We start from the raw sequence: 17,636 nt of genomic DNA on the forward strand, positions 1-17,636 counted from the left end.
CTTAAGTTTCATTGCACAGTTATTTAGAGCAAAAATCAGGTAACAGAGTCGGATGAGTTTTATATGGATGATACTTTTCTCACACCCGATGAAACTCTTGCTTCATAAATATTCTGTCACATCAGTAAAATTAAATGCTCATGAAATTTTCATAGAACTCCACTGAAACTAACCTCGATGACGTGCCGGATCAAGGTCAATTCAGATGGCAATGGCACCGCCGCCAGCCGCCGGACCGGGGATCGTGCACCTCCGGCGACACGAACGGACGAACCGGTGCGTGAAAACCGAAAAGGCAAGAAAACTTGGGGGCAGGGAAACCTGCCGCTGCACGTACGTGGCGGGTGGCGCGTACGGGCGCGAATCCGTTGACGACGGGCGCCGGCTCCGGTTCCGGTGGATCCCTCCCCGTCACGTAAAGAGACGTGAGCACCTACCACTTGCCGCGCCCATCAATTTTTCCGGCAACGGGGCACTGACCGGCTGGGCCGCTGGCACTCGGCAAGGGGAGGAGCTCCCTTCTGGAACCGTGGCCACGCGAGGGAAACCGACGGGTAAAACCGGGTGGCGCCAACGGGGAAGCAACGGCACAGTGCCGTACCCGCACGCAACGGCCAGACGGCTCCGGGTTCGTGCTGTTTTTGCAGGCAGGGAAACGGGAGGGCGAATCAGATGATTCAGAGGGAACTTTTTTTTTTTTTTGAGTCAGATGATTCAGAGTGTTCAGTCCCTTTAGAGATAACGGTGGAATCTCGTTCTCACTGTCTCTGTCCACGCTTTACATCATTGGCGAGTGGTTTTCCTTTACATTCAGATAAGCAGGAAGAGTTCAAGGTCAGTGGACCTTCTTTTGTTTTTTTCAGCAAAGGCGGCGTTGTTTTTCCAATTTCCTGATGTTAATCCGTTTGGTATGTTTTACCGAGTCTCGCGAAATAAAAAACAAGAGAGGACACTTATAAACATGGGAAACGAAGAACGTAGTCCATAGATTTAGGAACGCTTTGCATAGACTTCTTTGAACGAATAGATTACTCAAAATTCGCGAGCCGCTATCAGACTGTCTTCCTTTGCGTAGGGACAATCAAGACTACCTTCTGTAGGTAAGTTTCTCCTATCATGTCAATGCGGACAAAAGGTACATGAGGCATCCTCCCACAAGCAACATGTAGTTTGGGCTTATGAGTAGTGAACCACCTGCAAGGGAAACAAAAGGATCATGTCAAAGCATGAAAGGGGGGACGTACTGAAGCAAAATTTAAAAGGAGGCGTTTGCTGCTTCATCAAGCAACATGAGCATCAATAACACTAATTATTTCTTTTTGAAACAATTAATAACACTAGTTATAGAAGATCCTTTTCTTCTGAAAATGATGACAATGATGGCACCGGATTCTGTTACCGCAATGAAAGTCTAAGCACAACTGCATGAGCTATTTGCCATGGGATTCTGTTACCCTAATGATAGCAGATCATGGAGTTAACTGAGATGAATATATCATATAACTAACATCAGAATAACATAGTACACAACGACTTGGCTGATTTGAAGAGTAAACAGCTGTCTAACTCCAGAGTATGTAAATGGAGATTAAAAAAAAGCTGCTTAAAAAATATAGGATGCTGAAAGCAGCAGGAGAGAAGTGGCAATATGAGCATCTTACCAATAAGATACCTATTCCTTATGTTCCATTCATAGTCCCAGTGCACACTGTTGCACTTGACTGTCCAATAAGACCAGCCAAAGGAGGCTTCACCATAGACCTCTAATTGCGCGTTTCCAAACAATTGATATTGAACTTGTGAAGCGTCCGTCACATTCCATTCATTTACCCACTCTCCTGAATATCGTAACACCAGGGGTTAAACAAATTAGCATAAAGGTGTACCTACGAGGTACAAGGGAAGAGCAAATAGCATCTGGTACGAGAAACGGAGAAAGCATCTTTTAAAGTGGGAGTGAGAAATTTTTTTGATTAAATGAATCCAAAAAACTTAAATGAACTATATGAGATATTTTAGGATGTTCTGCATAAACAGAAGAGTTTGAATTGAGTTTGCGGGACCTACCAATAAAAACAAGAGGTCCATTTGCACGATTCAAGGACTGTACTTGAGGCAGTCTGTTCTTGTAAATGAACTGTATGTTCTCTGTTGCATTAAGTTTTTCAAAATAAGGATCAAAGAGGTTGTAGTAATGTAAGTCTACAACCGTGTTAGTAGCACCCAGGTCTGCTTGGTAAAGCTCCATTGGGTCTGCATTCCCAATCCTCTGGCAGAATATGACATAAGCAGTATCTGAATAACTTCGTACAATCTGGTAACCTGTTTTGTAACATGACACCAGAGTGTCTATTGGGACTGCAGCTGCAGAAGGTTCATTCAAAAGCTCAATACCTAGGAGACATGGATTGTCTGCATATCTGCAGGTAAAAACACAGCATGCCCATGTTAGGACTAAGGAAATGCCTTGGTCAGACTAAGGAAATTGTGTTTTTGGCTCATGCCATTTTTAATAGATTTTAAATTGAACCAAAACATGCCCTCTACTCCCCTTACTGTTATGTATTTCCTGATTATATTGCACAAATTTAACAATGCTTTTACGGTTCAAGACTGCAAGCATGAAAAGGAAAATCATAGTGGTAACAAGTTTCCACATCTCCTAAAGTATTATTGCGACCAAAAAAATTATCAACGTTGTGCATGTTGGTACAATGTCCATGGCCTTTTATTTGTAAGGTCTGCCAAGGCTATATTAACATAACCAAAGCCCATTTGCATCTTGTTGGTGTTAAGGATATAAGGGTATAATGGTAAATGTACTAGTAGTCTAGGGTTTGGGTGCCTCTTCTCTTGTATTCTATATATTGCCCAAAGGGCCTAACTCAATACACACCGACAGTTCAATCTCTCCTTCCCCTCTTCCATTCGTGACAGTTGGTGCCTTTACATTTCATACTCATGGCATGATGAAGGAAACCTTTTTCCAATAAAGGAAAACTGTCGTCCTATAACAAACTAGAAAATGCAATGAAACAATGATTCTTACCTTTGAGCTAGAAAATTAATGACATCCAATGTTTTCTGTATGTTAGCTTCCGAAGGCCAATCTACTGAACCATCTCTGCTAGCACTGTGCTCCATTCCATTTTGAGATCCAGGAGCCGCGTGGAGATCAATAATGCACTTCAAGCCATAAATCCTGATCTCAAAATCAGAACCCGATACCATGCAGTCTCAAGATTTCAAAAGGGAAATTTTGTGAAAAGAACAATCAAGAGCAGTTTAGAGGCTAGACCTACTGTGCCCAATGGAATGCTCTATCGAGGGCATTCAGGGAGCCACCAATAAATGGAGCAGGTGGATCAGGATCATATGCAATCCACCATCCAACTGGAATCCTGACTGCATTGATACCGTTCTGTGAGATGAAAGAGAAATCGCTTCCACTCACAAAGTTCCTCCGGTGTTCCTGTAAATTGTATGCATGGGCAATAAAATATAAGGAAATAAAAACTGTGCACTGCAAGCTTGGAGGAAATGAAAAAGCTATGGATTTGGAACTTACTTCCAAGACTGACTTTGCCTTGACAGGTCCATATCCATTGGCAAGCTGGTAGTCTCCATGCAAGTTATTGGCAACAATTGTCATCTCAAATGTTGCCGTAGCATCATCCCATCCTGGTTGGGAAGGGTAATTTGAAGTAAGCTGATTATTGTCTGTGACCTGAATAATGTAGTGTTTGTCAACTTTCTAGACATTGTTTCTGAAGGTTAAGCTGTTAGTTCTTGTTTCATCACAATGGATATAATGACAGGGCATAACTGCTTCCATTTCTGAACATAGTAAGAACAATACCCGCAAATAACTCCCATTTAAAAGCTTGATATGAAGCAGTGTATTGTTCCTCTCAATGTAAAATGTTTGAGAGTCCCCTGGTGAATCTGCTGTCGCTGAGATGACATCTCCATCACTTGCTGTCAAGAACTGACCATTGAAGCAGCGGAACTGAAATTCATTCATAGAAATTCTCCATAACTGACAAGAGTTCCAAGGCACCAAGAAAAATGCAGTTCAGTTTCCTTGCACAGTTTTGGCAATAAGAGAGCACAGGGCAGGCAAATTACACACCTTGAAGGTCTCCCATGAGGAAGCGGCATCCCGGTCCACCGTCACATTGCCGCCGCCACCATTGCCCGCACACACGTACTTCTGAAGCCCCACTGACTTGAGCTGCACCTGCGTGCCATCCTGAAGCAAACCAGGCGCTCACATGAGAAGAAGAAAGCAAAACGAGCCACAGCATTGCCCATGCATGAGCTGCAACAGCCAGCAGAAGACCTACAAGCATGTCGCGGTTTGGAATGCCATCAAACAAGGAGGGCTTGATCCACCCCTCCACCACCAGCCAGCCTCCCAAGTTCACCGCCCTGACCTTGGAGGAATTATTGTCTGCAATAACGAAGAAACATGAACACAGCACACCATGACAGACGAAACGAGCCGTTAGCCAACGCACGGTGACAGCATATTAGAGTTCCCCCGAGGGTCCCACGAGGCAAATGATCACCTGTTGACGAATCGGCCAGCCGGAACGCGGACAGAAGGACCACGAAGACGAGGAGACCAGCACGAGGAAGCCTCATCGCCATGCGGGCAATTCATCGAACAGCCGGTGCGCACAGGACCCGGCCGACGGGCACCGCGGTGGCAGGCAGGCAGGCACTTGTATACTGGAAGGAAAAGCGACAGGAGATTCCAAGCCCGTCGGAGCCAAAAACCGAGAGTGAAGTGCCGCGCCCGGTGAGGCCGGGGGTCTCGCCTTTTGGCGATGCTCCTCCGCTGGATACCTTCCTTATCGCAAAGTTCATCCCAAAGACGGATGGCGACGCAAACGAGCACCATACCGGAAAACAGCAGCGGCTGCTGCTTGCTTTCTCGTCGGCCGCCTTTTCTCGCTCGCCGGTGGTGCCGCCGCGGCGGTGGCAGACCAACATCCGCCGCTCCGGAGGTGCAGTTCAGTTCAGTTCTCCAGTGGGTGGCAGAACGGCGGGCAGAAAAGGCAAAGCGCTCGCGAAGCAGAAAGGCAGACGCTGCTGCTTGGCCTACGGCGCCGGGCCGGTTTGATATAAGAGAAAATTGTCTATTTGACACTAGAAAAAAATAAGGGTTGCTCATTTGACACTAGAAAAAAATAAGGGTTGCTCATTTGACACTAAGTAACTTCTGTTACCTTTTACCGTTAAATGTGTGGGCCAGGCAGCGAGAAAAGACTAAAATGCCCTTCTGTGAACATGGGGAGTCTGAGATAGTTCTGCGTTGATCCTGGGTGCTCTCGGCTAGGGATCAGTCCTCTACGTGGAAAAATAAAATAGATATTGTTTTGAAAAATAAATAAAAGATCAAAAATCATACTGTATAGTCTTATAATTATATTAAGTTCAATATCAATGCTTTGAGTACGTCAAACACAATAAAATGAGGTCTCCAAAAACAACAAAATTCATAGGATCACATGCAGCAAGACAATAACACATTTTCTGAAAAATTTTCATAGGTTCAATATAATTAGAGTGCATAATCATAATAGGAGTAACATACAGGTAGACAAGCACAATAATATTCTCATAGATTTACACATAGATGAGATCTCCACATAGATAGGTCTAACAGAACACATACTAAAGCATCTTTTCTCATACAGGAATCACAAACTCAATCTTCTTTTGCTTCTTGTGCCTAGTGCAGGACTACTAGGCTGAAGTCTTTTGCTCCTTGTGCCCATTGCCAGGCTATCAAACTGCAACAAATTAGTTTTTGCAGCAGTTTTATCAACTTCTTTCTTCCTCCTTTTGCCCTTTAACTTGACATTAACTTTTGGTTGGTCTTTGGACATAGGAAGCTCAATTGAAACATGCTCAGGTTGATTTGAACCACTCCTTGACCTGTACATGTTTATGTGGGTGAAAAAAACATTTAAGATCAAAAACAACATATGACCATGCAAAATAAATTCAGATTTAGTATAGGATACCTTTTTGATGCTCCAGAGTTAGAGTAATCCCGCTTTCCCTTTTTCCTACTAGTAATCTCCAAGCTTAGGATAAAAACCCAAGAGTTTTGTATTTATAAGTCACCATTAGCTTTGTATTGATATAATCTGAATTAAATATTTGATTAATTACCTTCCTGATGCTCCACAAGTGGAGTCAGTGCCCTTTCTCTTCTTATTACTTGTGGGTTCAGGTTCCAAATTTTGACTACAGTGATATTAAAAGTTGTAGGATGAGGCACAAGAAAGTTGGAATCTAAATACAGGAAGTGGAAAATGACTAACCTTGGTGGAAAAGTCATAGAACGTGGTGGTGCTTCATCCTCCAATGGCACAATGGAACTCTGTGCTGATTTGGTAACTTTTTTTCTCTTTGCTGGTGTCCCTATACATAAGTAAATAGATAGTAAATAATCTGATATAATAAGAATATCACGTGCATACAAGATAGAACCTATGCAAGTACCTCAAAGTTTTCATCGCCTCAATGTCTTCTTTGCTGCCCTTCCTGCAACTCTGCCAGTGATGCCCGTATTCCTTACAGATAGGACATTGGTGCTGCCCCTTTTTGTCTTCTTATCACTAGAGGCTTTATGTCTCTCAGTTTTATGCCTACCAGTTACAGACTTTAGTAGTGGTGGATGCATGAAGAAGCCATGGTCAGCTTTAGGCCAGCGTGTCTTATCAGCCATAGCAGGGATTAATGCACTATATGCTACTCTAAATTTGTCGATGGAGTAGTACAAGTCCACATATTTCTCAATAGGTGCATTAGGTAGTGATGTAATGAATGCTAGTGCATGTTTGCAAGGAATGCCAGAGACTTGCCATTTTCTGCAACAACATGTTCGTTGAGCCAAGTTCACCACAAACCTAAAGCCGCTGCCACCAAGCAAAGTAATTTCAACCACCTCCTCTGAGCATCCAGACACTTCCAAGTTCAAATTTCTACTCTTTTCATTTAACTTTTTGATTATATGGGGAAGAATCAAGCCATCTAACTTCTTTCCAATTGTCCTCCTTGGGTTCCACTTGATCATAATTAATTGTCTGATCTTATCCATCAAACCATCCAAATTCATGGACTTGTACTCTTTAATCCAATTGTTGAAGCACTCAGCCAAGTTGTTGGTCACATAGTCCACTTTGCAATTAGTAGAGAATTGACTTCTAGTCCACAACTTCGTGTGAGACTTCCTTAGATAATTAGTTGCAGTAGGCTTTTCTTTCTCCATTAGTGCCCAGTGTTTCTCAAATATGTATGGGTTCCAGGAGTAAGCTGCTGCCCACAGGTTTTCATCAAACACCTTTCCACGATACCTCTTCTTGAAATTGGTAACCAAATGATACATGCACTCTCTATGCTCTGCCTCTGGAAACACTTCAGCAACAGCTGCCATGATTGCCTGGCCTGCATCAGTGCTTATCGCTAAACCCAAAGGTGATCCAATAGCCTCTCTAAGCCTACTCATGAGCCAGATCCAGTTGTCATTAGTTTCGGAATAAAAAACTCCAACACAAAGAGGATACAACCAATTATGTCCATCAACTGCAGAAGCACTAGCCAATTGCCCTTTGAACTTGCCTGTCAGGAATGTGCTGTCTATTGCCAAGTAAGGTCTACAACCATTGAGGAAGCCATCTATGCAAGGTTTCATGGCAAAGAAAAATCTCCTGAATCTGATTTTCCCATTTACTGTATAATGATCAATAATTACTAAGCTACCAGGACAAGATCTCTCTACTTCTGCTTTGAAGCTAAATAGATTATCAAAGCTAATGTCCCAATCACCATAAAGTCATTTCAATGCAAGTTGTTGACCCTTATATACCCTGTGGTAGGGAATGCTCACCTTGTGGTGCTCTTTGAGTTTCTTTTGCAAAGCTCTTGCTCCCAAAATAGGCTCTTGTATCAGAAAGTCCTTCACCTTCCAACATATCCAATGTTTGGTAGCATTTCGTACGGTCTTTTTTCTTCTACTGCTAGAACAAGTATGAGAAAAATTATTCCTCTTCACCTACAAAACAGCAACATAGATAGTTAATAGAAATCTCTAGTTAGTTAAACAACAAACATTGTACTTGCAGCATTTTAGTCTTTTCCTGTTGTCTGGCCCACACATTTAATGGTAAAATCTAACAGAAGTTACGGTAGTGTCAAATAAGCAACACAATTTTGACTTGGGGATATATAAGTAAGATCTGAAGTTTTGGTGTCAAATGAGCAACCCTCATTTTTTCTAGTGTCAAATAAGCAATTTTCTCTTGATATAACCCAGCGCACGGCTCCCGTATGGGCTCAAAGTCGCAGGGCGACGGCCCAGCGCTGAGAGCGCGTGGTCGCTGTGGGCCACACACACGGGCCGGGCGTGGTAGAAACAGCTGGACAGGACTTGACAGAGAGCTGGGCTCCTGAATCTTTGTCGGATTTTTTTTAGAGAAAACTATGTCGGATTTTTTTCTTTTTTTTAAAGAAATTTTTTGTCGGATTCATGGAGCTATACTTAGCTAAGGTCTAGGCGAGACTGAGACGCTGTGCGTGCGGCGCGCCATGTTGTGTCTTCTTGTGTGCCAGCTTGTAGATGTGGCCGGGGGCAGGCTTGTCTAGCATGCAAACTATCAGGTTCAGACTCTGCTATTGTGTGTACGGAACTACGGGTTGCACTATGTCATAAATCTTTATTGGAGACGAAAAAAATTTCGTCTCCAAATTTGTGTCACTGATGTGGAGACATTGGAGACGCAGATTTCCGCGTCTCCAATGAGTAGTCATTGGTGACGTGTTTTGCCAAAATGCGTCTCCAATGACCCCTCATTGGAGACGCGTTTTGCCAAACTGTGTCTCCAATGACCCCTCATAGGTGACATTTTTGCCAATCCGCATCTCTAATGACACTTCATAGATGACGTGTTTTGCCAATACGTGTCTCCAATGACAATTTAAAAATTAAAAAAATAACTGACAAAATTTAATAATAAATAAGGTATATATATACATCATAGTGCCTCTCTGATCACATATACATACATATGTTATACATCTGTGCTCATACATACATCACGGTAACTAATTGTTATCTATGTATCTCCCCGAACAGTTAATTGATGAGCAACTCAAGTACATCATATGAAAAAGGAATGGCAATGAGAAATAAACAGTAAGGTACAGTATATGCTTTGCAGCAGTATATGCTTTGCAGTAATAACTTCTGAACAGCTAACTGATTTCCAGCATCAAGAGTTTATCACTTGATATCTGCAAAATAAAAGTAAGGTGTTAACAATAAGAAATAAAGAGCAAGAGAGCCTTGTTCCTTTGAACAAATCCTGCCCAATTCCTAGCAGTTCATAGCTTCAATGCACAATTGCTAAACACAAATCTACCATCACAGATGCGACTAGTTCAGTCATTGACAAACTAGTTCATAGCTTCAATGCATAATTGTTAAACAAAAATAAAGTTGAATTCTACTGATCTAAAAAGAACATGCTACTTGCAGTTTGAATTTCGGCAGTATTGCAGCAGCAGCAGCAGCAGCAGCAGCAGCAGCAATAGCTTCCATATTGCAGCAGCAGCAACGTCGAACCAAGCCATTTCGACACAGCCATAGCTTGCATCAACTACTTGGAAGAAATGTGGTAGAACAGCAACAGCAGCATTACTCTCTGTGGTACACCCTGAGTTCTCTCCCTTTATCTCCTAAAAATCTCTGTGGTACAAAATAAATAAACTTAAGGTGGTAACAAGAAGAACGAAACAAAATAATTTCTATTTCCTCTTCTGTTCAACAGCACCCATAGCACCAAAATTAGGGTGTTATAGTTTGTCTATCATCTGTATCAGTGACAGGATGACTGCAATTTTTCTATTTTGCAATTAAGAAACCATAAGGAATGTAAACAACAATTTTTTAGAAGAACAAATAACAGCGTTTGATTCAAGTAGACGTAGCAATGATCTGTCGTAGAGGTTCATAAGGAAATCCATATCTTGTTCCCTAGATCATCATGGTGCTATACCCTTCCTGCACATGAGTTCTAAGCCCTTAGCATGTGTCTTAAAATATCTGCAGTCCTCTTCCTAATTACTGAGTTCTCAGTAATTTTTCCCTATCAATTCAAGTGGTAAAATACTATAATTGAACTCAAAGTGGGAATAAGGAATAATGAAACGTAAACATTGTGATTGATGATATTGGCATATTATAGTGAATATCAGATCAACATAAAGCTTGAAAAATACAGCAGCATCAGGTCTATTACTTTGAATACTTTACAACCATTGATAAAATAATATTTCTATTTCCTTTTGTATTCAGCAACATTCATTTTTTTTAAAAAAAAATCAAAGAGATCAAACGGGCAGCAGACACTGATTCATACCAGAAAGATCAAATGGTGTTGAATAGACTTCATTTTCAGTTTGTGCTTTCAACACAGCCATTTAGTTTTGTTGTGAACTTCAACCAGATACTGTTCTCGCAAAGCTATAAGTGTCATCTGGAACCAAAATTAGATACACTGATAAGGAAGTAGTAAAAGCTTGCCACTTGCCAGCACCATCATAGATCAGGGCTCACTGCCTTTGCAGATACCCATTACTCTATCTAGAATTCTAGACAAGGTAATATGATTAGCATGAGCTAAATACAAGCAGTAGAATTGATCTAGTTGTGTGGGATCTACATGCCCAGGTGCTGGTGGGTGAATGTATTCTAGATACTTTGTCCTCAGTCGTTCGCCCTGTTCCATTGCAGCATCCTTGAACTATTCGATCTGGATAATTTCAATTTGACTCAATATGATGTTCAGAGTCTTGTCTACTTGATCAAATATTTTAAGAACCACATGGACGTGATATACCCTGTTTTTCCAACTTGTTACCTTAACCCGCGGATCAGATCCAGATCGAATCAGAACAAGAAGACAAGATGGGAGGAAAGGTAAGGGATCGAATCTTAACTTCTGGTTGGCTCGTGGTAAACCAGCATCGCATCGACGGCCCTGCGCTGGCTGCGCAGCGTGGCGGCGGCCGGCGCTGCCCCTGCCGGCCTGCCCCCTGTGCGGCGTGGGCGCGCCACGCGCGGCAGGCGGCCCGCGGCCGGAGCGGCGGAGCCTGGCCCTTGCGCCTGCGCGAGCCGCGAGCGCCAGCGGCTGGGGGCGGGCTGCTAGGGGCTGGGGCCTGGGGGCTTGTGCCGGTGCGGCCCGCCGCCGATGTGAACCACTGGACGCGCGTGGAGGCCGAGGACGTCGCGTCCCCTCGCGCGCTCGCAGTCCGCTCCGCGCCCCGTCCCCGCGCGCATGACCGTGCACCGCCGCGGAGGGAGGAGACTGCGACGAGGGGGAGGAGTGGAGGAGGAGGCAGCGGGGCGGACCGGGGAGAGGAGGGGAGGACGCGGTGACATGGAGGAGCAGAGGCGACGGCGGGACGGGGAGAGGAGTCGTCGTCGAAGAGATAAGATGGAGAGAGAAGAGGGGCGGGGTGGGGGCACGGACGCAAGATGATTTAACTCAATTGCATAAAAATTTCGGGTCCGAGCTATAAAGTGAAGGAGACGCGCCTGGGATGCCCGTGTCTTCTATTACTGACAAAATTATTGAAGACGCGGGTTCAGAATATGCGTCTGAAATAAGTTATTATTGGCGACGTGTTTTGTTTTTCCAAAGCCTAGAGAAACTTATTAGAGATTCGTTTTAGATCAAAAGTTTTGGAAATTCATTTTGGAGACGCGTTCTAATATTTGCATCTCGAAATATAGTATCTTCTTTGATCGTTTCTTACATAGTGTTGTCCACGAGCTGCACAGTAGCTGCTCATTAATTACTCGTGAGTAGATCGGATGTTATTAAACTTGTCGCGTTGGTAGCAAGCCAGCAAGGAAAAAGGTCTAGGACTCTATGATGGTGCCTGATCGATGGATGTATCCTGGATGCAAATGCATGTTGTGCTGGCCATGGCCAGCACAAGCCTGTGCTAGTAGTATTATATCGGGCTAGGAATATAATTTTATACTCTCTTCGTCTCTAAAAGAATACAACTCTCATTTATCGAGAAGTCAAACAGTATCGAATTTAATCAAATTTATAAAAATAGTATTAACATTTATGTTAAAAAACATGTATCATTAGACTAATTATGTAATATTTTTTTATACTAAATCTATTTAGAGATATAAATGTTAGTATTTTCTATATAAATTTGATCAAATATAAAATTATTTGACTTCTCAGAAGGTGAGAGTTGCAATCTTTTAGGGACAGAGGGATTGCCTTAATCCTGTTCTGTATTATTTTAGCGAAATCAACCCTCATCTTGATCGGGATCGAACGGCGGCACCTGTGAGATATGTCTTCTTTCCGTCTGTCTTTTCTTTCCTTTGGTTTTCCCTTGGAGCATGGAGCCACCGGTACAGTTGTCTTGAAAGATATTTTTCACTATCTCATAAAGTTGCAGTACTCCCTCCATAATCGAAAAGAAAGTAACAGCGACACCATCTCCAAAGCTTAATGTTGACTTTTTATTTTTATCAAAATATTTATGGCAAAGTGATATATTTATATTTTTATGAAAGTATTTTTCAAGACAAATCTATTCATATCATTTTTGTATTTTGAAACTCAACAAAACTTAAAAGTTATTCGTGATTTATATTCCCAATGTTTGACCCACATTTTATCCAAAATGACTTTCTTTTCAAGTACGGAGGGAGTACCATTGAAACAGTGGCCATACATAGAGATATATAGGTACATATTGAAGACAGCACTACTCCAGCGCCAACATCACCGTCGGTTCAAAACACTACTACAATTCTGAATTTTGCGAGGCACTTAAAAAAAGTCTCTGAGACGGCACAAAAAACAACCGCCTCTGTTAATTAAAAATGACCGCCTCTGTTAATACTGGGCATTAATAGAGGTGGTTACAATAACCTCCTCAGAAAATCAATTAACAGAGGCGGTCACATATAACGTGATCGTCTTTGTTAACCGTCGTATTTTCAGAGGCGGACGCGTTATAGTAACCGCCTCAGTAAATAGTGACCAAACCATAAATATCTCCTCCCCGCAGCCACTTTCCCTCCACTTATTCACTTTCTCTCCATCTCCCTCTCGCACCTCTCTTTTTCCCTTCTCTCCTCTCTGCTCTCTCTCCCTCTCTCCCTCAACTCCAAGAGGCATCCGGCGGCGGGGGGCTGGATCTGGCTGCGCGGCGGCGAGCAGCTGGGCGGCTACGCGCGGCGGGTGGCGGCGGTGCTCGGATCCGGAGCGAGCGGCGCGCGGCGGCCGGCAGCGGCACTCAGATCCGCCCCTAGCTCGTCTCCGGCGGCGGGTTCGGCGGGCGGCGCGGCTCCGGAAACGAGGGCGCAGCTGGAGCGGATCCGAGGACGAGCAGGCGGGCAGCGGCCGCGGCGACCCCCGACGCCAACCCAGACGGCGGCCGCCACCTCCCCCGGCGTCCTCGAGCGGCGGCAGCGGCGGATGCGGCCGGATCCAGGGCCGGGACGCGGCAGCTGCGGCGGATCCGGCTCGGGACGCGGCGCCGGGGCAGGTTTGGCGGCGGCGCGGCTCGGCGGGACGCGCGGGTCCGGCGCGGACGGGCGGTGGCGGCGGCCGCCCGCATGTTTTTTTATTTTTTTATTTCCGATTAACAGTGGCTGGCCTCTATAACCGTCTTTAAAAATGCCTGATTTACACAGGCGATAGCTCAGAGGCAGTTGCCCCCGTCCACCTCTGAAAATGAATTCTAACCGCCTCTGTTAAGATTATTGTAGTAGTGAAATAGCCGTCACTAGCTAAACCGACGGTGATAAGGCATTTACGATGATGGTTTCTGTAGTAGTGTAGTGACATATTTTCAACATGTCGTCAAAAAATTCTGAGTTCTGACTGGATCGAAGCATAACTATGCTAGGCCTGCTACGGTCAAGGAGATGATGGAGTAAAGTGCACCATCGGACCTTAAATAGATTCGGAGGTGTCATTTAGGTTTACATTATCGAAGCCCTAAAGTTACCAATCAAGCTTGTTATTTGAGGCCCAATGTCTGCTAGTTTGTGTGTATCTGCCACTCGGCATGCTAGCAGCCCACATGGCAACAGCCCAACTCTCTCGTGTCTCCCATTTGTCTTCCTTCTCCCAATCTCCCATTTAGGACTTGTTTGGTTAGACATGGATTTATTTCGGGCCGGAAATGATAAAAATAATAAGAAATATAACAAGAGATCAAGATTTATTCCGGGTCGGAAACTAATTGCAATAAAATAGATTTATGATAGCTACATTAAAAGATATGGAATCAATCCATGAATCTAGAGTTGTGGAATTAATATTGGTCTCTTGTTGTACCTATTATGAGTTTATTTTGTTGCAATTAGTTTTTAACTTGGAATGAATCACAATCTCTTATTATATCTCTTATTGTTTCTATCATTCTCGGTCCGAAATAAATCCATGTCTAACCGAACAAAGTCTTAACAATGCCGGCTGAATCAAGCAATCCCCTCCGCACCACCTTGTGGATGCCAATGCAAGTAGACAGATTAATAGTAGTAACTAAAAAGACTTGGAAGTTGGGTGACACTGTACATTTAACTAGTTGGGGAGCTAAAACTGCAAACAATTCGATACTTACCACACCTCGAACAAGTTTAAGGACGCTAGGTTATCATACGAAATGCAGGCACGAGTTCCACGAACCGGCAAGAGCCATTGGCGAGAGCAAAAACAAATGAACACAAAATCCATAGCTGAATGCGCATAGATGCACGCACACAAGAGACCAAAGCCGTAGCAGAAAGGGCTAGCCAGGCAGCAGTAGCTCCGCATCAGCAGCCTGAGGCCTGCCCGCCTGAGGCCGGTGAAGGCCAAGGAAAGACAACAAGCCCTAGCTAGCGGGAATATTTGCGCCGCGCGCCCGGCCGGCCCGCTGGTGATCTGACGCATGCATGCATGTGCGCTCCGGCCAGGGTTGGTGGCGCCACCCCTCGCAACCGGACACGGTTCTCGCATCCTGTTCTGCGCCGGTGCGCTACAGCCACAGGCTACAGGTAGCCCCCCTCTCCGGCCCGGCCACCCCCGGGCGAAATAGTAGATAGCTAGGCCGCTGATCGAGAGATCGTTCAGAGGTTCAGACAGACCCGGTCTGTCATTCTGTCGCATGCACGCAGCGATCTCGGCTTCATCAATCATCATGTATTCACGTAGTTGTAACCTGCAGAGACTTGCTGCAGTTAATAATCTGCAGCGCCTTGGTCGATCGTCCAGAGAGTCAGGGCGTGCCGTTGCAGTGACCGATCGAGACGTACGGGTGCCCGGCCGGACGCCGCGACGGATCGGAGCCGCCGGACGACGGCGGCGGCGGCGACATGGACGGGAACGTCGATCTGAACCAAACCAGCAGCGCCGTACCCGATTTTTTTACAGACGAAAGAGCCTTCTCCTCGTACAGGCTACACGAGTAGACCGAGCATGCAAGGGGACGAGCTACCACGTTCGAGCATATGCAACCGGGCGTGCGTTCTTCCTCCTCCTCTCGTGCCCCTAGGCGTCGCCGGGACCGGGCTCTGAAAATGACAAATCGCCGGCGGGCCGGCAGCCAGCAGGCTCGTCAGTCATCTGGACGACCTCCGATCGACCTCCCCCCCTCTCGGCGTAGCCTTTTGTCAATCATCTTTTGCTACCGTACTCGCGGCGCCGTAGGCCGTAGCTCGGATCGCGCATGCGTGCATCGAGCTGTCCTTGCAGCTACAGCGCTGTAAACGCATGAACACATGCGATGCTTGCCTCGCTTGCATGGGCAGGCATGGTGGTCGATCAGAGCTCGCAGCGGCGTCGTCGTCCATGACTTTTCACCGGGACGTCACAGGCCGAAGTGGACGTTGAATACGGCGAGGAGTGGGGAGGGGATCAGATGAGGCCAGGCACTTTTGCAAAGTGAGATATTCAGAAAGGGTGCCTCACCTCCTACCCTTTCTGTCTGTAGGCGTCGGGCCCTATGTGATTTGGGAAACTACTGAATCCACTGACGAGGAGTTTGATCTGAAGCTGCATAACAGGTCGTGCTTGATTTTATCGGTTCAAAACGCTGATTTAATTATGAAATACATGGTCAACTCAATTGGTATATATATAATCTACTTTGTTAGAAAAACAATGGCATGGTCGATGATAAAGGGCCTCAAATTTTAGATAAAAATATATAAATATCAAGTTGGATTGTGCAGAGCACTAGTGTTATGATCTGTTACCACCCGCGTGACGAGGGAGTCTAGTGCAATAGACCGTGCACTAACTCAAGTTAATGATGAGACTGCGCAAGATGGCATGCCCTTCAAATGTTGGGGCCATCCATTTGGACACAGTGGGGACATCATCCAGTTACTAGGGGCATCAAACCATTTCCTATGATCAGTATGAAACTTAGAGCAACTCCAACAGATTGATCTTCCCCTTTTCTTTTTCTCACCATATAAGGAATTCCCCTTTCTCAATTTCAACATATAAGGAAGAAGTGCTCCAACAGATTGATTTCCCCCCTTTCTATATGGAAAGGGAGATGTGATGTCTCCCCTTTCTATTGGGGATTGGAGAGAAATTATTGGGGATTGAGAAAAAATAAAGGGGAAAGGGAGATGGAAAATCAATCTGTTAGAGTAGGTTTTTTCAACATCAATCCCCTATACTGAGAAAAAATGGAAAGGGGAAAGGGGAAGATCAATCTGTTGGAGTTGCTCTTATGCAGTCATAATGCATTTAGTTTCCCTTTGTTTGCTGAATCAGCAGTCACATGTTGAGTAAATTAAGCAGGTATGTATGATATACAGCACGTCACAAAAGTTCACATCGTTCCAATCAGAATATATATGCAGCAAACTGAACTTGGAAACATGAGTTGATTATAAAAATATAGCATGGGAATGAATTGAAGACGATGTACTAGTGACGGGGGACAAACCCAATCAACATTGGGACTCTCCGCTCACTTTAATTTTTTCTATTTGCCACGCACTAACCTTCTTCCGCTTAGTCTCATTCCCACTTGGCCTTACAAGGATAGCATGCATGGAGCTTCCTTTTCGTTACCTTTGTGACTTTGTTCAGGCTGGAAAAGGTATTGCATGAAAAGGTAAAATGTACTTGTGGCATTGTGACATGATTTTTTATTGCATTGTGACATGATGAGTCAACTCTTCGCCTTTATTGCATTGTGACATTATTTTTTTTCTAAGATGGTGTACATGCGACATGATTGACATGTAATTCTCTTGTAACCTTTTTGCAATAATGTAGTTGTCTAGTTGACCATTTATAAGACAATTTTCCTCTTTAGTAACATTCCCCTAAGAGGGTAACTTCCATGATTTTCATATGCTTCGTTTTTTTTGGGGACATTTTCATATGCTTTGTTGATGCTCTTATTTCAAAGGGAGGTGACCTACGCTTGCTTACATGGAAGTCTCTGTCCACCAAATTTACCATGTTTTTGAAGAGTACGTTTTGGCAGATCCGTAGGGAGAAAACAACAGTGTAGCCGTTGAAATATTTCCCTAGCCTAATCTAACCAAGATGCATGATTAGCTG

The 17,636-nt window shown here is 44.4% G+C and overlaps 2 protein-coding genes and 1 long non-coding RNA gene across 4 annotated transcripts; all 3 read right to left on the reverse strand.

Moving 5' to 3' along the window:
- Positions 1–936: 936 nt before the first annotated feature.
- On the reverse strand, positions 937–5,111 carry LOC120677715 (probable glucan 1,3-beta-glucosidase A). Its single transcript, XM_039958884.1, has 10 exons — positions 4,572–5,111; positions 4,347–4,453; positions 4,133–4,252; positions 3,860–4,039; positions 3,569–3,727; positions 3,303–3,472; positions 3,050–3,202; positions 2,068–2,420; positions 1,662–1,838; positions 937–1,194 (listed from the first exon to the last, which is right to left on the reverse strand). The coding sequence occupies exons 1-10, from the start codon at positions 4,651–4,653 to the stop codon at positions 1,115–1,117; spliced, it is 1,581 nt and encodes a 526-aa protein (XP_039814818.1). The 5' UTR covers positions 4,654–5,111; the 3' UTR covers positions 937–1,114.
- Positions 5,112–5,559: 448 nt separating this feature from the next.
- Positions 5,560–8,070, reverse strand: LOC120677716. 2 transcript variants are annotated; one of them, XM_039958886.1, is made up of 5 exons: positions 6,520–8,070; positions 6,339–6,438; positions 6,187–6,261; positions 6,036–6,098; positions 5,560–5,946 (listed from the first exon to the last, which is right to left on the reverse strand). In XM_039958886.1, exons 2-5 carry the CDS (start codon positions 6,353–6,355, stop codon positions 5,709–5,711), a joined length of 393 nt encoding a protein of 130 aa, XP_039814820.1. In that variant the 5' UTR covers positions 6,356–6,438; positions 6,520–8,070; the 3' UTR covers positions 5,560–5,708. Both variants share the same exon structure in this region; 1 of them encodes a protein (XP_039814820.1).
- Positions 8,071–9,000: 930 nt separating this feature from the next.
- LOC120677717 lies at positions 9,001–11,545 on the reverse strand. The gene is made up of 2 exons (XR_005676430.1): positions 10,437–11,545; positions 9,001–9,309 (listed from the first exon to the last, which is right to left on the reverse strand). It is a non-coding gene; the product is annotated as an uncharacterized LOC120677717 (long non-coding RNA).
- Positions 11,546–17,636: the final 6,091 nt, after the last annotated feature.

Source organism: Panicum virgatum, chromosome 6N (assembly GCF_016808335.1).
Source record: "Panicum virgatum strain AP13 chromosome 6N, P.virgatum_v5, whole genome shotgun sequence".
Classification (NCBI taxonomy): Eukaryota; Viridiplantae; Streptophyta; class Magnoliopsida; order Poales; family Poaceae; genus Panicum; species Panicum virgatum.